The sequence below is a fragment of the Nesoenas mayeri genome, assembly GCF_963082525.1.
Source record: "Nesoenas mayeri genome assembly, chromosome: 2".
NCBI classification, from domain to species: Eukaryota; Metazoa; Chordata; class Aves; order Columbiformes; family Columbidae; genus Nesoenas; species Nesoenas mayeri.
Window position 1 is genome coordinate 13,825,110 of NC_137543.1, and position 26,199 is coordinate 13,851,308.

General features: G+C 47.1%; 1 protein-coding gene across 1 annotated transcript; it reads left to right on the forward strand.

Annotated features, from left to right (window-relative positions):
* The first annotated feature begins 361 nt into the window (after positions 1-361).
* On the forward strand, positions 362-25,863 carry FBXO32 (F-box protein 32). The gene is made up of 9 exons (XM_080338897.1): positions 362-607; positions 3,769-3,881; positions 5,602-5,651; positions 6,324-6,416; positions 13,788-13,881; positions 14,774-14,958; positions 18,525-18,707; positions 19,863-20,006; positions 20,711-25,863. The coding sequence occupies exons 1-9, from the start codon at positions 492-494 to the stop codon at positions 20,798-20,800; spliced, it is 1,068 nt and encodes a 355-aa protein (XP_080195023.1). The 5' UTR covers positions 362-491; the 3' UTR covers positions 20,801-25,863.
* Positions 25,864-26,199: the final 336 nt, after the last annotated feature.

Sequence of the window (26,199 nt, forward strand, 5' to 3'; positions counted from 1 at the left end):
TTTAACGTTTTATATATATAATGTGAAAATATAAAAACGTGTTCATGCACAGTCTATAAATTCACTACATGTGTGTGTATATATATATATATATATATGCTATTTGTGCGTATACACACGCAAACACCTCGGAACCAGATTTCCCCGCTGCTCGCACCAACAGCTCTATGGCCCCGCCCCCACCGCCCGGTCCCGCCCCCACCGCCCGGTCCCGCCCCCAGCCTTGGCCCCGCCCCCCATCCCGGCCCCGCCCCTCTCCGTGCCGCTTGCGGCGGGCGGGGCGGTGCCGATAAACACTGCCACGTGCGGCGGGGCGGGGGCGGGGGCAGCGCCGCGCTTCCGGCAACACGCCGCCCGCCGCCACATAAATAGCGCGGAGCGGCGCCGCGCCTGCAGCTCCGCCGCACCGGCACCCGCCGTGTTACCGTGTCCGGGTTCCGCCGCCTCTCCTCATCTCCCTCCCGGGTTTGGTCCCGCTCCGTCCCGCCGCCATGCCGTTCCTGGGGCAGGACTGGCGCTCCCCCGGGCAGAACTGGGTGAAGACGGCCGACGGCTGGACGCGCTTCCTGGACGAGAAGAGCGGCGGTTATGTCGCCGACATCAGCAGGTACCGCGGGCGGCTCGGTCGCGATCCCGCCCCCGGTACCCCCCCCCCCCCCACCCCGCGCTGGGGCCGCCAGGGGGCGCCGCGGTGCGGTGGCGCCGCGGGAGAGCTGGGGCGGGGGGTGGGGGGCTGAGTGGCGGCGGGGCCGCGTCCCTGGGCCGGGGGCGGTCGGGGCCGCCCAGCACCGCGGGCTGGTGCTGGTGAGGGGTCACCGTGCGGGCCTGCCCGTAACCGCGGGCCTTGGCGCCGCCGAGGCGACCGGGGCTGTCGACGGAGAGGCTCGGCGGCTTCCCCCGGGCCTGCTGTGAGCCCCAAACGGGTCTCCTGCACCCCCCTGCGGGTCCCGGGCCAGCTGGGCACAGAGGCTGCGCCCCCCTGGGCGGCCGGGCCGGCCCTGCGGCTGCGGGATGGGGTGGAAAAGGTGCGAACAGCCGCTGCCCGGGCGTTGTGCCCTGGGGGGCATCGCTGAGCGGCTCCTGGGGGGCTCTGGAGGTGCCTCCCGTTTCCCTCCCCCCAAAACAGCCCTTTGTCGGGCGGCCCGGCTCTGTGTCCGGAGAAGGCTGTTGTGTCTGACCTTCCCCGGGCCATGAGTAATGTCCCTAGCGTGCCGCTTGACTAATCCGGCTGCAAAACAACAACAAACGCCCCAGGCTGGTGCGGAGCTGCGGGCAGGAGGCCTTGGCAGCAGCGGGGGTGGGATGGTCTCTGCCCGGATCGCTCCTGTCGAAACCGAGCTCTCCTTGTGCATCTTGTTTTCGGCTGTGTACGGGCGGGTTTGTGTTTGCTGGGACCGGGCTGAGGGCTTGGTCAGGAATGTCCACGACAAAGGGACTTGGAGGAAACGGGTTTTCCGTGGAGCACTGCTGAGATGTTATTGTGTGAGAAGGTTAATGTAGCAGGTCTCTGTCTCTTGCCCTCTTCTATGCAAGCTGTAAATAAAAATCAAGTTTAGAATCCAAAGCATCTGATGTGTAAATAGGAAGAAAAATGTCTGGCTGATGATAGTGTGACTGTGTTGGGAATACAGAGTTTGGCACAGGTCTGTACATCTCTTTTTCCCATTAAAAAGTGAGCAGGTGACACACTGGCCCAACACTGAGGTCATTGCCATCCCTGGTCCTGGTGCCCAACTGTTCAACCTGTCAAGATGCCTTGGAGAAGCATATGGAAACTTAGCAGTACATAAACTGGGGAATAATCTGCCTCCCATACTGGAATTTGTCCACTGCTGTTGTTATGAAGGTTTCAGATTACAGAGTCATTCAGTAGGAAGTCAACAGTCAAGGGTGTGCTGTTGACATATGTAAGATTTAAAGCAGATCTGTCTTGTGCTCTTGGGCTTGGATTCTGCCACTGCATGGGGCACGTTAACCTGGCCTATTACTGATTTTGTGCAACCCTGATAAAATACGAGCTTGAACATTTCAAAAATGCTTCTTCCTTACTGCTGTACTCTATTCTAGGGGTTTGTTTCCCCACATGGATGGGGGAAATGTGTAGCTGAGATGTTCTGCTCTCATGTTTAGGTTCTTCTGTGCCAGCTCCAGCTGGTAGGAGTGGTTGGTTCCCCAAGCTGTTGTTGCTGTGAATGTTGTTGGTATTGTCTCTGCTGCTGCAGGGTGGTTGTGGAGCAGCAGCAGTGCCTTCCCTGCAGATGTGATGCCCTGCAAGGGGCACCTTGGAGTGGGAAGGGGGACCTGAGGCTTGTGATGCCCTGGAGCTGGGGAAGGCTTCACCCACCTCTGGGGCCGTGTGCAGGTGCCAAGCACCCATCTGGACCTGCTGGAAGAGGTCCATGTTTCTCATGGGGCTGACACACTGACTTGGTCACTTGATTGTGTGCATGCTGGTGATGTGGCTGTGCTGACAGACAGCAAACCTCCCTCTCCTGGCTGTGCGCCTGGGCTGGTGATCCTGTTATCGGTAGGGGGAAACAAGGAGTCTTGTCCTGTGGCTTTTCACTCTGCGGGAGCCTGCGCTGAATAGCTGTTGGAGGTGTGAGTTGGTACTATCCTTGCATTATTTTTGGAGGGTGAACAGTGTAAATATGAGGTCTGTAGAGGAAGCAGTGTGGCTGTGTACGGGTCCCTGCGGCCGTCGCAGAGGCAGCTTGCCCAGTGCTGTGAAAAGCAGCATGTCTCAGCATCTGTCACGGCTCCAGTGATGTCCCAGCCACAGCAGCTCAGAGGTGCAGCAGGTGCCCAGGGCCATTCTTTGAGTTTAGTTAGACCCTGCCTGGGACCCTTCTTTGAATTTAGACCTGCAGGCAGCCACTCTCCCAGCCATTGCAACCTGCTAGGGCAGTGGGGTGGCTCTGGTTCACTCTCCTGGGTGCATCACCTGCCTTCTCCAGGCAGCACACTGTGTGCAGGCGACTCTGCCCGCAGCTCCTGGTGGGTGCTGCCTCTCCCTGCCACCCCAGGGATCTGTGGCTGCTCAGAGGCTTCTTGGCTTCACATTGCTGCTTGGATCTGGAGAACATGGAGATGTTGATGCACAGTCTTTATAGATGGACTTTTATTGCCTCAAAGAAAATAAGCAGTTATAGCTTCCTTCACTAATGATATAGTTACAGCAGAGCTTCAGCAAATGCAGAAGATGGGTGTACTTGGACAAGAGATACTAGCTCTTAATTTGTACAGTCACTACTGTGTGGCATTTGGAAAACCACTGGCCAAGTCTGAACCTCAGCTACGCTTTTCCTGTAAGCTTGAAAGAATGTTGTGTAGGGACTCTTTTGTTAATAAATGTTTTGAATGCACATATATATGTCCTCAGATGTCTGAATATGCCCTTCTGTAGAAATCTGACTGGCTCAGAGGAATCTACAGCCTACAGTAGGAGGATATGGTGTTATTTAAACATAGAAACAGGTTGAAAGGAGGAAAGGAATATGGCCCAGCAGTGTCCCAGTACTAACTGTGCCATCTGCATTACCTGCTGCTGCCTGGTTTGGGTATTTTAGCACAGAAATGAGACACCAGAGGCTCATTTAAAAACACCATTTCTGGATGCGAAAACTGCCTGCAGACTTCTTGAGAGCAGCCTGGAAGGAGGCAGCTTTGGAGCTCACAAGGAAAACCTGTGTATTTTCTCTTTGCAGGAAACATAGTGTTCAGCAGAGTGCAGAAATAAACATAATCCTTGCTTTGTGTCATTCACAGTTTCTGTAAAAAGGATGATCACAACAAAGAGAATCTCTTCAACAGTCTGAATTATGATGTTGCTGCCAAGAAGAGGAAAAAAGACCTGCTGAATAACAAAACCAAGATTCAATGTAAGATGTCTATTTGGGCTTTTTTTAAAATAAAAGTTGCTACAAAAGAATGGAAAATGCTTCAGATCTATGGCTTTTGTACAGGGGATGAGGAGTCTTCCAGAGTGTCTCAAAGGGCTTTGCGCCCATGTTTGACCAAAGTAGAGAACTTGGATACAGTTTAATATGAAGATTTATGCCCCTTTTAGTAATCCCTGCTCTGAGGAGTTCTGCTTGTTATGTTCAAATTTTTGTCATTTGTGTTTATCAGAAGGAGGGTAATTTTTTCCTATGGTACATTCAAATGAACCAGTTCCAGTTTTTTTTTCCCCCTGTAGACTTCCTTGTGCACAACAGGCTAAATTTATTCTTCCTCCCATATGCATGTTGAGTACTAATCTACATTACTGGAGGCTACAAGCCTGAATGTAAGCTTTGATCCTATGGCTGTGTGCGGAGTGCATGAAAAATGAAATAAGGTTTCAGCTCGCTCAGAACAATAGAAGGTTTGAAATCTTCCTGTGTGCACAGCGAGCAGCCGGGGTCTCGTGCTGGGGAGGGCTCGGGGGAGCCTGCAGGGACAGCAGGGTCTGCGTTGGTCTGATTGCAAGATAGGTACTGGAGTCAGACATGAAGGCTACAAATGTAAATATACACAGAGGAAATGAGTTATGATTCCCACACTACTATTAGCTCATTGTGCATCCCCCAGGATTTTGGAAACTGATGCCAAAATCGGGCCCCTCTGTGTATTCGGTTCTCTGAACAAACAAATGTTACCATGACAGTTTTTGGCTGGATTGTGCTGTGACCTACTATTTAAAAGGGCCCAACGCTGGGTCTATGTGCCTGTAACTAAGACTGGGTTTGTCCCTGAGCTCACAGTACCAGGCAGGAGTACATTGCTGCATCCTTAGGTGGAAAAATACTCCAAGAGCACAATATTTCCTTTAAGAAAAGGAGTCCAGCAGGATGGGGAGGAGAATTTTTCTTACTCGAGCTAGTGAATTGCCAGTGTGTGGTGGAAGAGAAAGGTCAAAAGCCCCTGTGAGAATGGGGTGGGAGAAGGGTTGAGCAGCATAGCTGCAGAAGAGTCCTTGCTCTAACAGCAAACCCAGTTAGCAGCATGTGGTGGGTACAGGGAAGCTATTTTGGGGAGTGGATGGGACAACTCCCATTTCTGAGGGAAGGGAGAGGCTAGTAGAAATAGGAAAAATTTGGTCCCAAATAGGGTTTTTTCTTTTAGCAAGTTAGCTGCAAGCACAAGCATGCTCCTTGGAGCCTGACCTCACTGCTAAAAGCTCTCTCCCACATGCCTGGTGTCTCATGACATTTTTGCTCAACTTCAAATTTGACATTCAATCCCAAGCCTGTAACCAAGGTAATGAATAGTTAATAAAATCAATAACAACAAAACCTGGCTATCAGCCACACTTACTGTCTGGGACCAAAGACGAGGAGGTGCTACGGTATATCTGTGGCTGGCAGATTAAACATTTACAGTCTTGAGCTGTGTCATTGAAACAGAAGCCTTTTCTAAGGCTCAGGGCTGCAGTATCAAATGAAGCAGTATGGAAACAAAGCAGCTGAGCAAGTAACTAGTTTTGGTTTCAAGTATGGTGGTGTAAACACAAAATAAATTAATTTGCACTAAAAGGGCAGTAGGTGTTGAGAGCAGAACAGAGATCCAGCCCTCTGCAAGGTGGAGGATTAACTGAGCAAAATGTCTTTGTCCAAACAGATTTCCACCAGGAGAAGTGGATCTATGTTCACAAGGGAAGCACAAAAGAGGTGAGTACCTCCATAGGTTCTTTGTCCCCTTTTCTGCTGTTTTTTCCAAGCAGTGGAAGAGCCTGTGTTGATATAAATCAACAGAAGCTCTTAAGATAAGTGGAAGATCTGGCTTGTGGTTGGAATTTCAGTAATGATTTTAAGCCCCAATCAGGGAGCCAGGGCTTGCTGTACAAGGCTCTGTACATGTGTTTAAAATATGACTTGTTTGCTTCCCTCAGTTTAAAAAAAAAAAGCAAGCCATTTGCAGACCAAGCCATAATACTGTTCTTGACTTTCACCCAGTACAGTCCTAACATGGAAAATCATTGGAATTCATCACAACAGCTTGTGCTCATGGAGAGAAGCGGCTGTACGAGGCCGCTCTGAACCTGCACTGTATATTGAACCCTGGAATATACGGCTCGTTCTCACCTGTAAATTGATGGGTCATGAGCAGAGTTCAAGTCACTCTTGGGAAACTACCACAATCTACATTGGGCTGTGCCCACTCTTGACGTCAGTAAGCGCAGCTCTGCAGGAGACAGGGTTGCCCTCTCCGGCTGTGAGCTGGTCCCATGCTCTGTACCCATTAGCTTGCTAAATCAAGTTGCCCTGGGTCATGTCTTCACAGTGCTGTCTGAACTCATGTCTGTCAAAACATGACCCAGATGGGTTTTTTTTGCTTCTCAGCGCCATGGTTACTGCACCTTGGGAGAAGCCTTCAACCGACTTGACTTCTCCAGCGCTATCCTGGACTCCAGGCGATTCAACTATGTTGTGAGGGTGAGTGACGGGCTGGGGTTTATTTTGCTGTAGTGGAGGCTCTGGACTGAGCACCAGTTGGCTGATGGGAAGCACTGGCAAAGAGAGATCCAAGCATGCGAATGGGGGTGTTGGGCTTTTCTCCGTAAAGTAATTGATGGAAGTTTTGTGGATCAATGCCCAAAACCACCTCTTCGATCTGTTAAAATGGAGAGGGAGGAAGGTGGTGGTAATGTAGATGGGCTGTCATTAGTCTAGCATTCCTATGACTTCTCAGTTGTGAAATTCACTTCTGAAACCCAGAAAACTTAGCTTCTAATTCCTCAGTTTTCAGTTCAGCATCTCAGTGTCATTCCTGTAGCCCCAAAAGGAGCATGGACTCTCTGCAGAAGCCATAGAGCAGTGGGGACCTCTTTGCACAGGAGGTTCCAGCTCCTTGGAGCTTTGTCTCTTTTGAAGTCATACAGGAGAGACTCTGAGGGAGCTGAGTGTTTTGGGAATGGGAGGATGGACTGAACTTCTTGGAGACACTGATCTTAGCTTCTATGTTAAGGGTCATATTTACCCTTAGTTCTGTGTAACTGGCAGCAGTTTCAGTGGCTGAAGCATTAGGTTAGTCCTGACACCATTAGTTGGTAGGAAGGAGTCATTAGCCTCATATTCCCCATGCTCTGGCTTTGCATAACAGATCAGAACTTCTCTTTTGGCTCTGGGTGGCCAAAGGGGGTGGTAGTGGTTGGGCGAACTACTGTCCTGAGGGCTGTATGTTTATGTGCATGTGATCTCTGCAAATTGATCTAAAATTTCAGAATGCTTATCAAGGTTTGGAATTCAATAAGCTTAAAAAAAAAAAAAAACTTATTAACTTGAGGCTGTTTATAAACAGCTCCTTTTCACATCTCATCAGCAGTTGATCACTGGTGAGGCACCAGCTGTTCAGGTTTTAGGTTCTGGTGCAAGCAGCACTGGTATTGCTTTCCCTTTGCAGAGTCAAATGTCATGAGAAGTGTCTGAAGAAGAAATCATAGAATCATAGAATAGTTTGGGTTGGAAGAGACCTTCAAAGGTCATCCAGTCCAACCCCCTGCAACGAGCAGGGACATCTTCACCCAGATCAGGTTGCTCAGAGCCCCGTCCAGCCTGGCCTTGAATGTCTCCAGGGATGGGGCATCTGCTGGCAACCTGGGCCGGTGTTTCACCACACTCATTGTAAAAAGAAAATTTCATGCCTAGTCTGAATCTCCCCTCCTTTAGTTTAAATCCATCCCCCCTTATCCTATTGTAACAGGCCCTGCTAAAAAGTCTGTCCCCATCTTTCTTATAGGCTCCTTTTAAGTACTGAAAGGCCACAATAAGGTCTCCCTGGAGTCATTTCCAGGCCGAACAACCCCAGCTCTCTCAATCTTTCCTCATAGAAGAGGTGCTTCATCCCTCTGATCATTTCCATGGCCCACTGAACCCTCTCCAATAGGTCCAGTGATCTGAGCAAGTTCACCTTGGCTTGTTTACCTGTTGTCTAGGTGACAAGGAGCCTGTGATGACCCACCCCCTGTGCCAGAAGGTCACTGGCAATCACATTGATGTCCCACTGCAGGGGTGGTGGCCAGGACTGTGTGTGCTGGGGGAGGCAAAGAGGGATGTAAGTCCATGGAAACTTGGGCTATTGCAGCTCTGCTGGTCCTGGGACAACTTGTTGTCCTGCTTGTGTGGAGAAGGTGATCACGAGTGCTAAGGTACTCTGTGTTTTCTGATACCAGATATATAAGCACACTGTCCTGTCATCTTCAGGGGGATTATTGTGGAAGGAACAGTACATGCCAAGGCTGTCAAATATAAAAGAGGAAAACAAAATAAAACGTGTACCTGGTGCTCCAGATATGCCTTTGGCAGACTTACTGTCTTATGACAACTAAGAACTCCAGGAGCCTGAGCTAAGCGTGGCCTCAGGTTGTGCTGTGCCACGTGACGGACTCCTGCTGCTCAGCCCTGGGCAGTGCGTGTCTCACATGGGACTGCAGGGATTGAGCAGAAGTCCCATTAATTTTAAGAGTAAACTCAAATTTCAGTCAAGTCGTTGTGGTCTGGTAGGGAGGCTCAGGCTGATCTTTTCTTCCTTCCCCCTTGCTCCCATGAGGACTTAATAAAAGCATCCCGAATCTGCTGTGTATCCAAAATACCAGTGTTCTGTATGAAGTTGCGTGTGTCCTTGTTTCAACAAATTACATCTCTTCTGAGCTTTTAAGAGTAGTTTTTCCCCCAGTAGTTTTAATGATACAGCACTGCTGAGAAGTATGAAGCTTTATAATTGAGGCTGACTTGCGGTTTGGCAGATTAAAGAAGATATTAAACCTGGTACCATGGATCAAATATAAAACTGACTTTTTAAAATGAAAGGCTTGTATCAGCCAAGTCTCCGGTGGATAGTAGCTCATAAAATGCCTCATGTACCAAATTTACTCATTAAAAGCTCTGCCTAGATGCAGATCTTGTTTATGGTCCTTTGCAAATCGCAGACCTCTGAGAGCACACAGATGAGCAATCTGTCACATGGAAAATGCCTTGAACATTGGCAGGCAAAACATTTTTCCCTTCCCTCCCTCTCCTTGTTCTCTCTACTTCCACTCGTTGCTCAGGGTATCTGATTAATGTCACACTACTTAGTTCACCAAGCAAATGCTTTCCAAGGAGGGAATTTTAGAGTTGGAGGCAGGGGGAGAATATGAGGATGTCTGTAGGGGGGGGAAAAAAGGAGAGAAACAGCTGCAGGCTTGGGATTCTGCTGGCTGCACCCAAATTTGCCCTGTGGAGAAATAAGCTATATCACTGCTGAGAGCAAAATGGGCTTTCAGGCTGAACATCAACTTGCCTTTCTCAAAGCATTCCTTTCTGGTGCTACAGTGTTTTCAGTGCTGATTTTTTTTGTCATACAGAAGTGTCTGCTGCTTAAGGGATACCCAGACTAAGTTCTTTTGAGTTTTTAACGGTGCACTGATAAACTGGGCACCTTAAGTGAGGTGGAAGTGTGAGCTACACAAAGCTTGGCAGGTATTTTTCATGAGTAAATACCATCAGCTGTAGCCAAGTGAGTTCATGTGACTAAAGTGGAAGAAATTTTCCTCCAACATCCATCTTGTCTTGATAGTCTGCTGATATAGGGCTGGAAGTGCTAAGTATAGGTGTTGATGCTGTGACCTGATCTTTGCTCATCATTTGAACCGGAGCATCTGCCTATGTGTTGCAGGACAATGTTCCTTTTTTAGAGCTAGTAAGGAAGTGCGGGATTGACCTGGAGGAACCCAAACTACTTCTTGGTCTTGAAGCAGTCCTGGTTTTTCTGGTCTTACAGATTTATTGGATAGACTGGAAGCATAAGTAATAATCAGCAGAGACAGAAATGCCTGCAGCCCAGAACTTGTTGGTTTTCCTTTGGGAACACTGTTCAGATGACAGTGAAGTTTTGCAGGCTGCTTCTTTCAGGAAGATTTGTCATGGGACAATTGTGTAGTGATGTCTCAAGGGAAGGTGCTGTTTCTGATCATAAAAACTTAGGTTAAGCTGCATGGGCACTGCTTCTAGAATAACATGATCTAGTTTAGTGTGCAGCCTGCTAACATAGTCCCTTAAATTTGTTTCTTAAACTTTTATAGCAGCGAGCTCTGGGAGTCCTGGATTTATGCTGTGCTGAAAGAATATCATCTTCGTGCTGTGTCATGGAGATCTGTCAACACCTGTGCTGTAGATCATTATAACTTGCCCTGCTCTTGCTCTATCTCCCAGCCAAAAGCTGAGGTGACATTTCAGCCACAGCAAGTGAAGGCCAGTGAGAGCAAGGAGAGGCTGGAGGAGGGGTTTTTAATTGCAGTGTGTTTCTCTAAGGGGTCCACATGTGAGGAGCCACATCCCCAACCAGGAGGAGCAGGGTACAGTCCAGCTTCCCTATAGCTGCTGTGGGGTATTCAAAGGGGAAATTATACTTTAGTAGTTAGAGACTTGTGATGTTAATCATTACAAAGCATTTCTCTTTTTGAGGCAGGGCAACACTCTCCTGCTTGGTGCAGGTGGCCTGCTGAGGATTTTTTTGGCTCTGTGTGCCATAAGCCCCTAGCTGTGGATTATTTGGGGTACGGATTACCTGGACACCTTGGTGTTGAGCTGAGTGGCAGAAGTGCCATCTGGCTGTCACAGGTCTCAGTAATGCTGTGCAGAGCAGCATGTTCTCATGGCCCTGAAACAGCCTCTTGTTCCCTGCCACCTGGCACTGTTTTGCTTGGTTTTTTTCCTTATGCTTATGGGAGGAGGACAAAGAGGACCTGCTCTGCTCCTGGAGCCAAGTGGCTCATTGCACTGACTGCTGTAAACGGATGGTTAGTGAGGTTTGAGCAGGAGCCCTATCACGCTTGTGGGTAGGTGAGCAGGTTATTGCCGTGCTGTGGAAGATGCTGCCAGTTTTGGAGAGCCTCTGGAAAAACCCACTGCATCTCTTGCCTTTTCTCTGTGGCTCTGGCAGACCTCTGAGAACAAACAAAATACAGGCGAGGCGGTAGGAAGGATTTTCTGGGGAAGCTACCAGGTCACCTTTTCAGCTTCTGGGGAGTTAAGAGAGTGTGAATTGGGATCTAATGCCCTGTTTACCGGAGGTGTTGCGGACTCCAGTTAAAATCGGCCAGAATGCAGTCACTTAGTGGTCTTGAAAAGCAGGCCTTTTCAAATTGCTCTTAACCTTTCCCTGTGCACTCTCTCCTACCATCTGTCCCTCTCAGTTGAGCGTGGGCTGGACTTAATGCAACCGCATCAGAGCACAGGCTTGCAGCTCTCCAGCCTTGTTACCCTACTCAGCACTAATCTGAATTCATCAGTCTGCTTTTAGTCTGTATTATGCAAGTGGAGATATTGAATTATTTTTTTAAACAATGCTGTAGACCCCAGTCTGGCAGTCCATTAACTGAGAACCTACTTGTCTGGGTCTGTGCCAGTATGAAAAGACCCTCAATACACTGGAGCACATGAGGCATGGAGGAACTGTTGTTGCTTACCTGGGTTTTTTTGGGGTTTTTTTTTGGTATGTATTACATGAGCACAGAAGAATAAAAGCTGTATTTTGGTTTGGAGGGCTAGCCAGTTGCTTCAGCCAGCGGTCCCTGGGGACTGGAGTAGTCCTAGAAGTGTCCACAACATAGTTTTCATATGGAATTTCATCCTGTGTTTATTGCTGCAGGGGAAGGGAGGTCACACGATATCTGAGCTGGTTCACTGAATGTAAACTGAACCTTGATAAACACAGACAAGGCAAATTTGAATCTATTCCTTTGGCTAAATTAATTTTGTACCAATTTAGCGTTCTTCAAGGAACTGAGGTTTTAATCCCTGTTCCTCTTCAAGAATGGCCCTGGCGCCCCACTTTAACGGTATTGCGTTATGTGATGCTTATCACTGGGAGCATTTTGGCATTTTCAGTAATGGGCACAGCATTGCGAACACCCAGGCTGGAGGAAGCTGTCCCTGTGCCAGTTCAGCGCGGTGCATGCTGGAAACAGCCCTTGTTTATGCACAGAAGAGCAGATCTGGGTGCCTGTGTGGCTAATGTACAGATGGAGTCTGGCAAGTTGCTTGCTATGATCAAAGGTCTGAAGGCCAAATAGTTTAGTGTAAGCAGAGTATTACATACTACTTCAGGACATGGATTTTTTTCTTTTTTCCCCTTCAGTATTTAATGAAATTAAGAAAATACTTTAAAACTTGCCAAACATTTTGCACACTGCCTTGTTTTTAACAGTGTCTAGTCCTTGTGGTCTCAGTCTAGCTGATACAGCGACAAGACCTGCTGATACCGGTGCGCCAAACATGACCCAACTCTCCGGCATCTCTTGTTTCCCTGAAATGAGCCAAGAACACAGGCAGCCTGCCCTTCATGGGGGTTAGCACAGGTCTTTTTTCGTCTTGTTTTCTTTCAGTTGTGCAAAGCACTAACAGAATGTAAACTCAAAGCCACCTGATGATGTCGTTAGCCTGAAAATTAAACAGAAGAAGGGATGGGTCGCTCCAGGAGGCTTCACTGCTCCAAACTGGCTGTTACTTGTGCAGCACCAGAGACAGGGGGAGCAGGGGAATGACTGCAGCAATGCCTCTCCCGGAGCTCCCTGCTTTATGGCAAGCTGCCGGTGACTTTTTGGATACATTCCTGTCATTCTTCTAGCAGGGGGAACAGTTCAGCTCATGACTTATCAAGTCTTGTCAAAAGCCATCTTAGTTACTTGACACAAGTAGTTGCACCTTCTCTGGAGTGCCAGCAACAGGATAGCGTAGCTGCAGATGATAAAGGATTAATAAGCGAGTCATGCGGTAACGTGTTGATTGATTTGTAGCATAAAAGGTTTTTCCTTTCCTTTCTAAATTAAAACAGAAGGCTATGTACATCCCAAACAAATGGGCTGACACGTGGACAGCCTGTATTTATGTAATGCTGGGGGAAGGGAGGGAGGCTTGGAAGATCACAGGCCACATGTTCTGCAGAGCATGATCCACGGGAAGCTTCCACGGCTGTTCTGGTGGTGGTAGAGAGCTGGGGAGGAGAGGGCAACATCCTCCCTGCGGGAAATGCTTCACTCAGCAACTCCGGCCCAAATTCAGCATTCGGCTTGTATGTGAGCCAGATCGGTGATGGGAAGCAAATCCTAATTGAAAGTAAAAGAAGTTTCCATTAGGAGAGGTTAACAAACGAACAGGACAAACAGGGAGAGGTGGTTTGGTGTTGCAGCTGTAAGAGCTGAACAGAGAGAAGGAAACCTTGGGGGAACGGGGATTTCTTTGCGGGAGGGTTTGGTTTTATTGTAGTGCTTAACCTTTCTGTCGTGGTGACAGCACACTCTGACAAAACCCATGCAACCTCAGAGCTTGACGTAAATTGTGGAGTCTGATTCTCATTAATGCCCCATCAATAACATCCTCGTACAAACAGGCGTTTGCTCGTGTTCCCTGATGACACTGCTTGTTTATGCCCCAGTGAAGGACGGTGACGTTGGACGCCCGTTGTTCCCTCGGTGTGAATAGAGCCTGTCAGTCAGAGCTCTGCTCTGTGGTTTCTCTGCATCTCTGAACCATGAAATCAAGTTTTGTTTGGGTTTTTTTGTTGTTTTGGTTTGTGCGTGTGGTTATTTTTCCCCAAAGATCATTAGTATGCCTTTTTTTCCCCCCAACTCCTCTTGATACAGATTTAATTGTTTGGCCTCTTCTCTCCCCTCCCTTTGCATTAGTTTGCTCTGTTGTTCTGTCTCCCTTTTATTTTCAAGCAGCAAACAAGTCTGTGGACTGTTTTGCTGTGTCATGTGACCAGGAGTTAAGATTAGAAAGGTATCTGTGTGCTCTAAGGCTTGCAACTTCTATTTTTATCCACAGCTGTTGGAGCTGATAGCAAAGTCTCAGCTGACGTCACTGAGTGGCATTGCCCAGAAAAACTACATGAACATTTTGGAAAAAGTGGTGCAGAAAGGTAAGAAACAGAAGCAGCGAGGTGGAGGAGGGGGAGGCTGATTTAATCTGCCGTGCTCGGTGTGAACCACATCCTCACGAGTAGTCAGGCAACACGCGATGAGTGAAGGGGGCACTGCTGCTTATTTCTGTCGTGCGGTTCTGCTTTCCCTCCGTGAAGGACCACGTGGTGGGGGGGGTGGGAAGAAATGCCTGTATTCTGGTAGGTACTGGGGAGGCGATTCCTCCTTCTGCAGCTTTCCTCACCACCACCCCTTCTGCATCCTACCGAGTCCTATTTCTGACTGTAGAGGAGACCGGCTGCTCCTGCCCCCAGCCTAGCACATCTGCAGCCTCCTCTGCCACCTTGTCACAGTCTGCTGTATCAAGCACCTCCACTGCTCTGGAGGAGAAGGAAGCTCAAGGGCTGTCTTCACCTGCTTGGGGGCTGAATTGTGGTTGAGATGTGCCACTTTCCTCCCTCATGCTTTAGCTCTGGATGAAGCCTGGGAATTGAGTGGCCTCTGTGTGTGTGAACATAATGAGAAAGGAGATCGGGAGCTGTCTCCCTGCACCTCAGCTGGGGTGGATGGGGAAGAGTTGCAGGTAGATAACCTCCTGCACATATCGGAGGGGAAAGCCGGCTGGTTGTCAGTGGCTGGAAATGGGAAGTGCTGCAGAAAGGGCAGATCTCATCTGCTTATCCTGGGAGGATCTCTTTCTGTCTGCTGTCTAACCTGCTGTGCCTGGCTTGTGTTGAAGTGCTTTCCTCTAAAAAGAAAAGAGCAGGCTGGCTCTCTTGGCCTGTGAGGTTATAGCAGGTAAATACTTGTGTACTTGGCTGAGAAATATGTAGATTCAGGAAGGGATTTGGGCAGTTCCCATTTTTAACCTTTTTTTTTGTTCCTCCAAAGTCCTTGAAGATCAGCAGAACATCAGGCTAATACGGGAACTGCTGCAGACCCTCTACACTTCCCTCTGCACTTTGGTTCAACGGGTGGGCAAGTCTGTCCTGGTTGGAAACATCAACATGTGGGTCCACAGGATGGAGAGTATTCTCCACTGGCAGCAGCAACTGAACAACATTCAGATCACCAGGGTAAGCACAGATCCCAAAGGCTGAAAATAATGTGGCTTCTTCATGAAACCTTCTCATGTAGGAGCACCCAGCTGGGTGACTGCAACCCACTGTACTCCCAGCACAAACACAGAGCTGGAGAAGGGCCCAGAGCTGCCAGAATAACTGGATATATTCATAATATCACTTGTGTCCCTTAATTCAAACTCAATGTGCATGACACAGGATCACGCTCGCTGTTACTGGTCACACACCATGGCTTGACTCCTTAGTGGCCTTGAAGTGCTGGGTCAACAGAGCAGGGCAGGGAACTATCTCCTCTTCTCAAGAAGAGCCTTGAGCAATTAGGCCTCAGTATGAAAAGTCAGCTTGGTCTTTCTCAAGCTAAGAAATTGCCTTCAAAACTTGCTTATCAGATAGTTGAGGTTTTTAGATTTTATCTGTAAATTAAATGCAAATTTCCAAATAGCTGCATAACTCAATGCTTCCTGGCTGCAAATATCAGTGATTCTTCCAGTAGTCTGGAGCTGCCTTTTCCAGCCGGACGAGTCCTGCTTTCACAACATCTGTTTTTTCAGCGGTGTCTGAGGATGGGGAAGATGTATTAGTTGATAAATTCCTAACCTGACTTTGCACGGGAATCAAATCTGAGCTTATTGCACAGAATCACAGAAGGGTTGAGATTGGAAGAGACTTCTAGAGGTCATCTGGTCCAACCCCTTTGCTCAAGCAAGGACACCTACAACCAGTTGCCTAGAAACTTGTCTAGACTTTACTATTTCTGTGGAGTAACTGCATGGAGGTGGAAAAAAAATAGAGCTTTCCCCCGGTGCTCACCTCTGTGCTGGTGTGCACCTTGTAGGACTTTTCTGCAATGAGCTGCGCTGTGAACTTTCCACTTGGGTAGACCAATGGTAGACCAAGGAAATTAACAAAAAAAAGGCAGTTTTTTCCCTGGTGGATCAACCAGAGAGACATTTGCAAAGAATTAATCAAAGGGCCTGCTTCCATCATTTTGCATGGCTGTGTTCTCTGGCAACAGCAGGAAACAATTCCAGTCCTTTGTTTAGAGTAATGCAGGCAGCAGGATGCAGCAGAAGATGAACTCTGGGAGGTTCTGGTGAGTTTGAAGAACTTCAAAAGCAGCACTGTCTGATCTGATGGTGGTCTCTGCCCCACCTCTGCTGTCCCTTCTAGTGTTGGGCTGAGGGGAAGAAGGAACCATGCTGCATGGTGGCTCCTGGGGCACAGCAGGTCTGTGGGCTGGGGACCTGCCCTCTCCTGGGCTCTGCCGGGGTCAGCACCACCCCAGCATCTGCTGTCCTGAGAACACCACAGGTCACAGAACACCACCTACCTCCTGCTGTTCAACTCAGTCATACAATGTGGGATTTTTCCCTCTAGGGACTCCTACAACCACAGAAGCATTTAAAAGAATTCTGCCTATCTAGACAAAAATGAATAAAAATATTGCTTGTGAATGGAATTGCCTTTTATGTTTACAGACACTTTTCTAAAATAAATAAAGTAGATCTCAAGCTTGCAAAAAAAAAAAAAGTTCACACCACTGCAGATGGCTTCAGGTCAAGCTAGAACAAAACCAGCTGAGTTTAGAGGAAGCAAGAACAAGCTCAGCTCTGTGCAGCCAGTTGCTCACAGTGTGCTGAGTGCTTCTGGTGTATCTGGGAGGGGTGACATATTGCAACCTAAATAAAAAAGCAAACAAAAACTTGCAAAAATATTGTGTGCTAGAGCTGCTTTAAAAAAAAAAAAAACCCTCTGTCCAGAAAGTGACAGCACACTGATATTCTCTGATCTAATCTGTGTTCTTTCTCCAAAAAAAGTAATGTTTGAAAAGTCCTGGAGAGGAGTACTGAGGGAAAAGAAGTAGCAGATAAGTCTTTGGCCTTGACTCAGAAAACCTGTAAGGATTTGCTTGAGTCATACTGGTTTCTTCAGAAATTAGACAGAAGTGTAAGTTTTGGTTTTTGTTGTGTTTTTTTTTTTTAACCCAAGAGCTTAGTCCTGCCTGTTGTGCCCCAGTGAAGCTTCTGTGTAGAAAGGGTGCAGGAGAATGTGGAAGACAGGCTGGCAAGGGAGATCAGTGGGAGGTGATCCAAGGCTCCACTGCGTTCTCCCTACCCCAAAATGTGACCTCAGTTTGCACTGATGGGCAGGCATGCTGTGTCTGGACTTGTGGATTGTACCAAAGAATTGTTTCTGTGTCACCAGGCAGTATGCTTGCAGCTTAACTCTCAGTGTGCAACGTTAGAGCTGTCATGGAAAGAAATGTCCTTTGGACATGGCAGAGATGGTTCACTCCCTCTGGAGAGGTTGTCTCAGGCCTGTCTGGCTGGTGGAGATGGCCAGAAATCATGCCTTGGTTGAGAAGCTGTGGTCCTTGCAGATGCTGGTGGGTGGTCCAAGCAGGCTGGTCACTAGGGTGCTGAAGGGAAGGCGAGGCTGATTATGTCCAAACATATTAGTTGTGCCTGTGGAGTTCCTTGTGCAATGGGATGGATGGAGATGGGGCCGAAGGATGTCCAGTGTTCCTCTGTTGACGGTTGTCTGCATGCTTCTTGTTCGAAATGGTTAATAGCTCTGCCAATTGCGAGATGGGTGCTGTGACTCTGCGACTTAAAATAGCAGCATCTCTGTACAGGGTAAATGATAAACTTGGCACATCTGTCTCACATTGTTTCTTCATTGGGGCCCAATCCTAAAAGCTGCTGTTTGCCTTAATAAGGCTGCGGCTGGTTTTGAAGCAGCTGGAGCCCTGGTTGTGGTTCTTGCTGATGCCTTGCTCCCATGTGTGCCTTGGGTTCCCCCAAGTGCACGGCCTGCTGATCCATCACGGTCAGTTTGTCCTGGAGCTGTGCTGCCATGCGGACTTGCAAAACAGTCCTGGATCCCACATAGACAAGGTGGATGGGGGGAAAAGGTGCCTTTTGGCTCTTTAGGTTAGGATGGGCTTTGGTGCAGCTGAACAGCCTGGAAAACCATGGCTGTAGCTGATGGGAAAGGGGCAGGTCCTTCAAGTGTTCACAGAGGAGAAGTTAGCCTTGCCAGCAGAGGGAAAATCCTGCTGTGGGTACTCATCAGCCACTGCTGTGGTTACAGCAGGATCCTGTGACGACATAAGCTAAAACACATGGCAGAAGAGCATGAGATTCCCAGCAATGTGTGTAACAGGAGACTGAACTGGAGAAGTAATGCCAGCAATGTCATGGTAGAGAGACCTGGATGGTTAACAGTTGATACCACGACGTAGCCGATGTCCTGCTGTGGTGAAAGCTGGTGGTGGTGCTTCTGGGAGCAGTCTCACAAGTATGGATGTGGGGTGGAAAAAAAGGGGAGAAGGATGCTTAGACTGCAAGTCTGCTTCTAACTACTGTAATACAAATACATATCCCCTTCTTTGAGGGTATCTCAGACTGTTCTGGGGCAGGTGGTCAAATGTCTCTATGTAAAACGTCTCCTTATTCTGAAGAGGGACCTACTGCTTATTCTCTATGTGAAGAGCAATGCTTAAAAAGCAGTAACTCTACTGCAAGCTAAAATTGCTCAATTTGGTTTGTCTCTTCCAGCCTGCCTTTAAAGGAACCACTTTGACTGACCTGCCCTTGTGTTTACAATTGAACATCATGCAGCGACTGAGTGATGGGAGAGACCTGGTGAGCCTTGGTCAGGTGGCTCCCGACCTGCAAGTGCTCAGCGAAGACCGGCTGCTGTGGAAGAAACTCTGCCAGTACCACTTCACGGACAGACAGGTACAAGCAGAGATGCAACTGCCATTAGTTGCTTGTTGTAACCCACTAGCAAATAAACAAACACACGTAGGACACTCTCTTACTTGACTATCTGCTGGATCTAAGGGCTGTGCCGCAAGCTGAGAATACAGGCTGGCAGGAGAATGGCTGCGAAGATGATTTATGTAGAGGGCTTTGCATGCCACAGCAATGATTTCTGAAATAAAAGACTGAGGAATTAGTCATACAGTGAACTTCTTCAACCCTAATAATCCAGGTGGTAACAACTGCAAGTCATGCAGTTACTTCTCACCCCACGTGTATGGGGAAAACGTGCAGGCAAGCACCAGGAATCACCCCGACGTCCCAGGGACTGACACCATTGCAGAGAATCTGTGCATGTGGTCCATGAGCCATGAGTTGTACTTTCTTGCCCTTTAGAGCAAGAAATCCCCTCTGAGCTGTTTTGTGAGTGACAGGACAGTATGTGGAAAACAGCCTTGCTGCTACCCATGCTGTACCTGTGTAAACATCTTTGGCCTTTTGCAGGCTGGTAATTCTCTGAGGTCTTCTAAACTCAAAAACAAACAAACAAACAAAAATCCCTCTGTCTGTTTATGGTGAATGGCTGGGGTGTTTGTATCAGACCTCTGCACTTCAGGGACCGTGTGCCAGGCTTCTCTGCTGACGTGGCTGTATTTGCTCACTCTGGATCTGACTTTGGAAGTGACTCTGGGGAAGTTACTTGTATTAACAAGCACATTCAAATCCAGCCTCTGCAACTAATGATCCCCAAAAGAGAGACCGGTGTCTCCCAGGCTAATGTGTCAAATCACAGACTCTTAGAGTCAGTGAAAAAGCAAAATACTTCTGAAATTGTTAAATGCACTTACACTTGCTGTTCTGCTGGCTGGAAACAGTGGCTAAAGTAGTATGAAATAGCTCCCAGGATTTCAAGCTTTCATACAGTAATATTTGTGAAATGGGGATGGAACTTTATAATGGTATTGGGTGAGGCCTTTGCCATCAGGAAGCTGGTTATAGCTGGATATTCAGTTTTCTTGGTGTTACAAGGGAGCTGTTATGGGACCAGCAAGGATGAAACTTATGCAAGGGAGAGAACAACATGAGTTAAAGAGGAAAAAAAAATACAATTTCCATTTTTTTTTCTTTAAGATTCGCAAACGGCTAATCTTATCTGACAAGGGACAGCTGGATTGGAAAAAGATGTACTTCAAGCTCATAAGATGTTACCCACGGAAGGAGCAGTACGGTGACACGCTGCAGCTGTGCAGGCACTGCCACATCCTCTCCTGGAAGGTATGAGGTGCTGGTGGGACAAACTCGGTTGGGGCACAAGCCACGGGGCACTTGGTGCTTCCTCTGATTGCAGCTGGTTTAGGGTGCTGCAGTTCCTTTGCCTGCATAACCTCGTGTTCTCCTATATCTTCATCCTTCCTCAGCTATGAAGACCCTTTCTCCTCTGTGCTTCAAAGATCTCATCTTCTCTGTGTTGAACAAGAGTAGTGGCCATCAAGGCCAGAGCGGGGAGGGTGATGTCCATACTGTAGGGTTGCGTGCAGATCATCTTAGCGCTGCCAGCAGCTCCTGCCACCCACTCCATTCTGTGGAGGTCCTGGCAGCGGGATTAGCAGGAACAAGAGCCGATGGCTACAAAACCGCCCAGGACAAAAAATGTGCTGGCCACTGTGGTGGTATCCAAGGCATGTCTCTGGAGTTAAGCTCCTGTAGCTGATGGTAGGGTCCAGCCTCTCTTCCCACAGAGAAGGGAAAATTGTGAATTGGATCTTTGCTGCTTTTATTTCCCTTGACTTGCCAGTAGCCCCTAAAATCTGAAGCCCAGTTCTGAGCTGTCTGTTTTGACAAGAATAGAAATATTATTCTGGGCTCTGCTCTGTCTATTCACAAGTGAGACGTCTGGCAGAGGGGCAGCGCTAAGTTGGCTGATGCTCTGGCACCTTTTTTGCAGTCTCTCTAAATGGAATTGTTTTCTCCTTTCCCAGGGTACCGATCACCCTTGCACAGCCAACAACCCGGAGACCTGCTCCACCTCCCTTTCACCGCAAGACTTTATCAACTTGTTCAGGTTCTGAACTCGGGTCACCGCAGCTTACGATATTCTTACAGGATGCTTCATGCCACTGAGCTTGGACACTCCATTTGTAAATAGTGTAAATATTCATGTTTGTTCGAAGCTCCTGAGTCAAGAAACAAGAGGATCTCGGAGATGAAAGGTGAAATTGCTCACTGACATGCAGCACTTAAGGAATACAGACTTCTGTAGGACTGGTGTATAAATGCAGCACATTGTACAGCGTCCCTTTTTTATGGTCAGAGTACAAGATACAGGGCAAAAAACTTCATTTTCTGTTTTTAGAAGTTAAAAATGAATTTGCCCCACAACCATAAGAACTCTTTTGGTTCGTTTCTAATAGAGAGAAAGCAATATGAGGCTAGGACTGTTGAACTGTTTCTCCATCTGGTTTTATTTAGCGTACATATTTATAAATATGAGGATTTGAAAATATTTATGAAAAATATCCCTGTGACAAGTTTAATAATACTTTTGTGTTTTTAAAAAGGACACATTCTGAAATATGTAGGACAGAACTCAAGCCTACTTGCAAAAGAGAATCGCACCATACCACTTTCTACCTCTAATAGATTGAGTACCTTTCAAACAAAAATCCAGTGTACAATGTGAACTTTTGTATTTTGTACAACGATTTAAAGGGAAATGTTTGTGATAGTAAGCATCTTTTCTTGTATTAATGCTTACCTCTTTACATTAGTTTTCTTGCTCTACTCAGTGCTTGAATGCCTAGATGATAGGCACCATATAAATACCTAAGACTTTACTCCATCCTCTTTTAACTTGTTGGTTTTATGAACGACTCAGCAAAAGGGAAAAGAGAAGCCACAAGGATGAAGATTATCTAAAAGGGAGGAAGTTCTATTATAGAGAAACAAGGGACTGAGTTTAATCTCACTAGGTGAATTGCAGTGGTTGAAATCCCAAGTGAGGTTAGAATCTGGTTCTTCAAGCCCATGTTTTCCTAGTTTTCCCACATATACAGTGCTCTGTATTCGCACTGCTGTCAAGTGAATTCGGTCATCTTGGAGCTGGTAAAATACAGAGAGAACTGGGCTGTAGAACACAGTGAAATGATGCGGTTTTTAGTCACTGAAGACCGGCAGCATCGTGTTTGATTTCAGACTCCTGGAGATTCAGGAGATGAGCGAGACAGCATGAAGAAGCAGGTCAGCATTTTTCTAAAGGCAGCAGTCAGGACTGGGCGAGTGAGGGATTTCCAACATGGCACTTGACATCTTCGGTTATTTCTCTGTGCCAACGACATCTCAAAGACCAAGCCTAGTCCCTTCTGCTTCCAATGCTGACCGCCTCTATGGGATCCTCTAACACTGGCCTAGAGCTAAATTTTCAGTCCTATGGAATAAATGGTCAAACTCCAAACTTCACTGTGGCCGTGATCGGGCTCACAGTCTCCTCTGTTGCGTATTCCCTACAGTGGAGCTAGAAGAATCCAGCTCATATGTAACCATTTGAAAACCTGCAGTGGAAAGTTTCTGCCAGTAGATTTCCTGTATAGCACTTTCTCTGTGCACGATATAAGCAGGAAGCCTCAGAAGGGTAAATATTTAGTGGGCTGTGTGTGACTATGTACAAAGAATTGTGAGGAAGAGGAGTACTCAGGACAATTCAGGAAGAACTACTTGAGTTAATTATTGTGAAATATTCTGTTCCTTTTTTTACATTTTTATAACTGACTTTCAACACTTTTCTGCCGCTGTTTTATATTTTTTAAAAAATCGACAGTATTTGCATTTTTGCAAACTAAATCACTTTGCGTACTATTGTAAGAGATGCAAAAAGGGAAAGGAAGCTGCCTCTAGATGGAGCAGTCAGGAAGGGGGGGAGGAAGGCTGGAAGGAGAAAACCAGGAAGATGCTGCCAAGAACTGCGCTTCTCCTGCCTTCCAACAGCAAACCCAAGCTTTTGCTCTTCCAGAGAGCTCGGTGAGCCTGTGTTGCCCTTAACCATGGCCCAGAGCTAGGCACTCTCCAGAGAGGAGGGGAAACCACGTGCGGGATAAGGGAGCTTTGTCTTGGTGTTGCTGCCCCATCCATCAGTTTGACTGTGAGTGGAAAGCCTAAGCCTGCTGGTCGTATTCGTGTCAACTGAAAGTGATTTAAAAGCCGCTACCTTGGAAAAATGAACTTGTGTTTGTTTGGGGGGATGTTTGTGAGTGAGGGAGGCCAGTTTTCATTCCCACATTGATGGCAGTGGGTAGAACGAGGCTGAAATCTGGCTTGGTGAATGAGAACATTAAGGACAGAAACCTGCAAGTGAAGCATTGCCACTATATTTGGAGATTCTAGCAGTGAGAGGACCCGTGCCCCTTGGCATCTTCTGTTTCCAGCTCTGACGGGGGGTTGGTTTGTCTCAGTCTTGCCTCTGCCATCCGCAGCGACCCAGCCTGTTGTGATGGGGAGGTGACGGTATTTCGGTATGAAATACTGGGGGCTTCTGCCTAGTCCCAGTCTGTGCTTAGCAGATGACAATTTATCCACTGTGAGGCTGTGACACTGGGTGAATTTTAAGCTCAGGTTTGAATCCAGCCTAGTGCATTCCCTGCACAGCAAGACACCAAATCCCTGCTTTAGGTGCCATTTGGGAATGTCTCAGCTCTAGCCAATGCCTCTACCAGCCCTTCACTGGTCTTGACCGGAATTTATTCAGTGTCCTCTGCCCAGGGTCATGCTGACAACATACTGAATGTGCAGCTGAGGCTCCTATTTATAAAACTTACTTCAATTCACGTGTTTTCTGATTTCTCTGCACTGCGTAGATCTTAAAGGGTCGAAGTGCTGAAGATGATTTGTAAATATATACAGACACTTGTGTGTTGCTTGTGTGAGGTGCTGGGATATTGCCATCAAAACCAAGCAACTATTGTAGTGGAGAACAAAACGGACTAAACAAAAAGAAACAGAATAAGCCTCATTCAGTTACTGCCTCAGTCGTTACCCTCCTGCTACAGCAACTGTCAAATAAGACCTTGATCTCTTTAAGAGACTCATTGTTTCTGGAGTGGCTGGTACAGGGAGACATTATGGTGAATTCCATACTCTTGTTTTGTATGTAGAACAAAATGCTCTTGCATCCAAATACCTTAATTTAACCACTTGTAAACAAAGTGATCCGTGTTTTAGCAGTGCAGAGGCATCTGCTTGGCTGAGCATGGCAGAGTAACAAAACCAACTGTGGTAACAGGAGCGTCCAGGCAGGATGGTGCAAGGCTGCTCTCGCGCTAAAAGGACCTCTTATTGTAAGACAATCGTGGCAAAGCTGTAGTGAAAGGTAAACAGATTTTTTGCTTGTCTTTTGGAAGTAGAACGTTCTTTTCAAATAACATTTCACCTTCCAGTTAGTTGATGCATTCCTATTAGACATGCATCAGTTCTTATGCTATAGGAAAGGAGGGTTTTTCTCTCTTTGGGGATTTCTCCTGCCAGCATATCCGGAGAAATCTCATTATCTTCAGAGCATGTGTTAACCAGTGCAACTGTGTAGAACGTGGTACTGTGAAGAGGAAAAATAGATCCATGCAGGGGAGGAGGCTTAGGAAGGGAGAGATCCCAGAGATCTCCGTTTCAGCTTTCTAGAAGAGGCAGGTATTTGGAGTTCGTTTTAATGTGGCAGCCACTTCAAGAGGCACAATTTCAGCTGTACATACCTTAAGCCATTTATACTAACTATGGTATGGTAAAGTTTGATCATAAAATGTGTGCACCTCCTCTTATATTGTTTGTGTTTCTTTTGTTTTTTTCTTGAGGGAGTTTCTAGATCCTTTTGTTTTGTAAAGTTATTAGGAAAACTTGTATTGCTCTGAAGACCTTGCTTTGTATGTAAGCGTTTAATTGCACCCTGCCACTTTCTGTATATGGGAATATCTTTTTTATTATTTTCCTTTGCCCCCAGGTTTTGAACTGTTTGTGTTCCCATTTCTGTTTGACTTCAATTACTCTTGTGAAGCTATCGCCTTTTAGAACATAATGCAGGTACTAAACCAGCTTTTCCTGCCCAGAAAATTCTTTGGCCCTTAGTAGCTAAAATTTAATTTAGGGCAGGAACATTTCAAATTCTGTTATGTAGCTAATAAATCAGATGTGCTGTTTCGCGCTAATCTCCTGCTCGGTACAGCAAACCAGCGTTGTCCTCTGCCGTTGTTCTTACAAACCCGTTACACAGCTTCCCCACAAATCAGCACCTTGCCAAAAAGACGTAGCTTTAAATTAAAATGCCACTCTTCCTAGCTGGCCTGTTTGCAAAAACACAGAGCTCAGGGAGCTGAAGGCTGGTCAGGTTGATAACGACTCCCTGTTCCAAGGTTTGGGACTCTGGTGTTCTGCTTGTGCTGCTTTTCTCAGCTCGTAGCTTCTAAAGACGCCTGCTAAAGGCTCTGGAGACGTGGCCAACCATCCACGCAGCTGTCAGCGTGGGGCTGCCGGGCTGTCTCAGGGTCTTTACCAGCGCCCGATTTCTATCCCACATCTTCCTCCAGTGAATTTGTTGATAGCAAATCAGCTTTGCAGGATCTGGCCTGAGGGAGGACAAATCCATCTTGTCCTTGACACAGCAGTCTCTAGTAAATTAATACCTTGAACACCAGAGAGATTCCTCCTCCATTGATCAAGCAGTGCTGCTTCTCCTCCTGGGAGGGCAGCTGAGGGTGGAACTCGCGTTTCTGTAGCCATCCTGCACCGCATGGAGTGCTAACAGGTCAGCTCCCAAGAGAACATTTTAATTTCAAATAGCAAATATGCTCATCTTTAGGAATTAATCTGCAGTAATTATAAATATCTAGTTATATATGGAAGAGAGCGTGTGTTCTGTTTTGCTTTTCCTTAAAGTTGTAACTAGAGGTGATATGAAGTGAAAGGCGTCCCTTGTATAATAAGACTTCTGTTTAATATTATTGTGTGGTTAAAATCCTTCCATTATAAATTTGCACACTTTTTTCTTCCCTTGCATGTTCAACTCTGATTTCTACAGCTGTTCTGTGCAGACAGTAATGTATTTTTGTAAAACATTTTTGACACTGAATTGCAATAAATGTTCAAACAATGTGAACCCCGCAGAGTTGGTTGTTTCATTGCTTCCAAGTTGGTGATGTGATCAGCCTTGAGCTTCTGGTGACTGTAAGCAAAGACTTTTGCAGGAACATCCAGAACTCAGGTTGTTGCAGCAGTAGAACACTCCGGGTAGAGCTGTTGCTTCATTGTGCCTCGAAGGAAAATGAGCTTAATGGAACCCTCACTTCTAGCAAAAACAGCGCTCACATGGAGCTCATGCTGATGAATCTGTACTCTCCCGAAGTGCAGGAGTGACTGTTGCACCAGAAGAGATCTCTAGCGTTCATGCTGATCTGACAGCTTCAATTCCAACTCCTGGCTTATGGAAAAGTTT